The sequence below is a fragment of the Schistocerca piceifrons genome, chromosome 8 (genome assembly GCF_021461385.2).
Source record: "Schistocerca piceifrons isolate TAMUIC-IGC-003096 chromosome 8, iqSchPice1.1, whole genome shotgun sequence".
Classification (NCBI taxonomy): Eukaryota; Metazoa; Arthropoda; class Insecta; order Orthoptera; family Acrididae; genus Schistocerca; species Schistocerca piceifrons.
In genome coordinates, this window is record NC_060145.1 from 441,246,358 (window position 1) to 441,248,857 (window position 2,500).

At 53.4% G+C, this 2,500-nt stretch overlaps 1 protein-coding gene across 1 annotated transcript; it reads left to right on the forward strand.

Moving 5' to 3' along the window:
* Positions 1-1,410: 1,410 nt before the first annotated feature.
* LOC124712426 (proline-rich receptor-like protein kinase PERK8) lies at positions 1,411-1,977 on the forward strand. Its single transcript, XM_047242720.1, has one exon. The coding sequence runs from the start codon at positions 1,411-1,413 to the stop codon at positions 1,975-1,977; it is 567 nt and encodes a 188-aa protein (XP_047098676.1).
* The last annotated feature ends 523 nt before the right edge of the window (positions 1,978-2,500 follow it).

The window sequence follows — 2,500 nt, forward strand, 5'->3', positions numbered from 1 at the left end:
TCCCGTATGGCCTTTGCATGGACCTGTTGATTCTCGCAGAACATCTTGCGACCCATTTTGTGACAGCTTCAGCATCAACCTCCTATCCAGCTGCTTTCCTTCACCAGAAACAGCGGGCCAAAGCTTCTGCCTTACGTTTTACCCCTTGTCAGCCAGAATCTTACAATGATCCTTTTACTGAATTGGAACTTCTTTCTGCACTTTCTTCTTCTCACGATACGGCCCCTGGACCAGACTCCATTCATAACTAATTGCTTCAACATCTCAGTGCTCCACAATGACAACATCTTCTCCAGGTGTTGAACCATATTTGGGTCCAGGGTGACACTCCTTCTTAGTGGAAGGATAGCATCGTGGTTCCTGTCCTTAAGCCTGGTAATAACCCCCTGTTTGTCGAAAACTGTTGGCCAGTTAGTCTGAGAAATGTTGTTTGCAAGTTACTTGAATGAATGGTATGCTGTTGGCTCAATTGGGTCCTCGAATCTCGGGATCTATTGTCCGCTTACCAGTGTGGCTACCGAGAGGGACAGTCTCTGATCGATCATTTACTTCACCTGGAATCCCCAGTTCGGCAGGCTTTTTCCCAGCAATGCTGTTTGGTTGCAGTCTCTTTTGACCTTCGCAAGGTCTATGATACAGGTTGGTGCCATCATAGGTCCCGAGTTCGAGTCTCGGTCGGGCACACAGTTTTAATCTGCCAGGAAGTTTCATCATATCTTACTTACTCTTCACGAGTGGGGTCTTTGGGGCCCACTCCCGATTTTTATCCGCCATTTCCTGTTCCGTCAGTTGTTCAGGGTCAGGGTTGGTACTGCCTTTAGTTCTCCATGGACCCAGGAGAAGAGCATCCCATAGGGTTCCGTATTGAGTGTACTACTTTTCCTCATTGCAATAGATAAACTTGTGGCCTCTGTCGGTCCTTTGGTCACCCCTGCTCTGTATGTGGATGATTTCTGCATTTGGGTTAGTTACTCTTCAATGACCTCTGCAGAGCGGCTGCTCCAGGGTGCTGTGCGGCGTGCATCTCCACTCCTTTAAAATCACAGGTGGTCCACTTCTGTCACCGTAATATGGTCCACCCTGATCTGGAGCCTGTGAGTAATGCCAAAGGAGGAGATCGATGCGTTACCTGGCGACCTCATATATGGACTGCCTCTGACAATCCCAAGTGATTTTGTCGAGGAAGTACCACTCCCACATGACGCTGCGGCACCCACTTTGGCAGATCGTCTGCGCACTCACATGGCCGGCCTCTGAGCACACACACCAGTGCGGCACGCCACCGGGAAGGTATTCGTGCACATTGACCTGCAGCACTGCACGCACGTCATGTTGCATACAGACACAGTATAGCCACCTCTCCGGCCGCCCTACAACGTACCACATCGTGTGATCTCCAGAAAAGACAAAATGCTGGTCATCGAGTGCAACAGAAAGCCGTCTGTGGTGTCAATCGACCGCATCAAGCCAGCTTACATTTTGCCTGCTCCAGCAGTCACGCATTTCTTCGACCCAGCAGAAGATCTGGTTACAGACGACACTCCCCGTGCCAGTGGTCAGACAGAGCCCGCACCCGTAGCTGCTGGTGACGTACAGCTGCAGCCTGCTGTCATCACGTCGCCACCTGTGCCTCCCACCACCCCGCTCAGGCAGCCGGCATGGCCACCCGGAACATGCCCACCACAGCCACCCTGCCAGCAGACTACGTCACGCACGCCAGCCGTCACGTCCAATTCAAATGGCCGTGCTGCATCACCAATGCGCCGCGCCACCCAAAACAGCAAACACACACCTAAGCCGCCGAACGCCATCAGAATGCGGCGTCCACGAGCCGCCATCCAATGTAGAGATCCAGCTCCAGCTGTCTGCACCCTCAGCCGGTACCTCCAGTCCAGCCCTGGACAACGCCTCCCGTGTCCGTCGCAGCTCCTGGACCGATGTTTGCGTCCCTCTGCCTCCGCCGCATCAGGCATTTAGGCTGGTTCGCCATCTCCGTCAGTTTAACGTATTTGCGTCGCTATCGAGCTCTGGACATCGCACTCCACACTGCCCGGCTTGTCCGTCACGGCTCTCGGATCTGTGTTCAAGTCACGATGGTATCGCACTCGCCCATATTCTCTGGACCTCCGTTGTCTCGAGCATCAAGGTCGGTTCGAATGCTGCACTGTGTTCCCACGACTGAGTCACTCGGTGAACTTGTGGAACATTGTAACTTATGAACACTTGGACTTACCACCCTGAACAATGTAAATAGTGAACTTTTTCTGTAGCTCTCGTGGATGCTTGGCGTTATTATTAAGATGTCAGTGCCTTCGAGACGTCATACCAAATGACCTGCAGTGCGCACCTTTGCCGTGCATGCTACGGACAGTTGTAGCCAGGGCTGCACGCTGCTGTCACTAGCCGACCGCACGAGGACACGCCCACTGCACGCTCGCCAGTCCGGTGCACTGACATCACGGGCTGCCGCCCTTCCAATGCTGACCGACCCCTGCCAACA

Coding starts and splice junctions, on each gene's coding strand:
- LOC124712426 (XM_047242720.1), top strand. CDS start 1,411: ATGCTGGTCATCGAGTGCAACAGAAAGCCGTCTGTGGTGTCAATCGAC.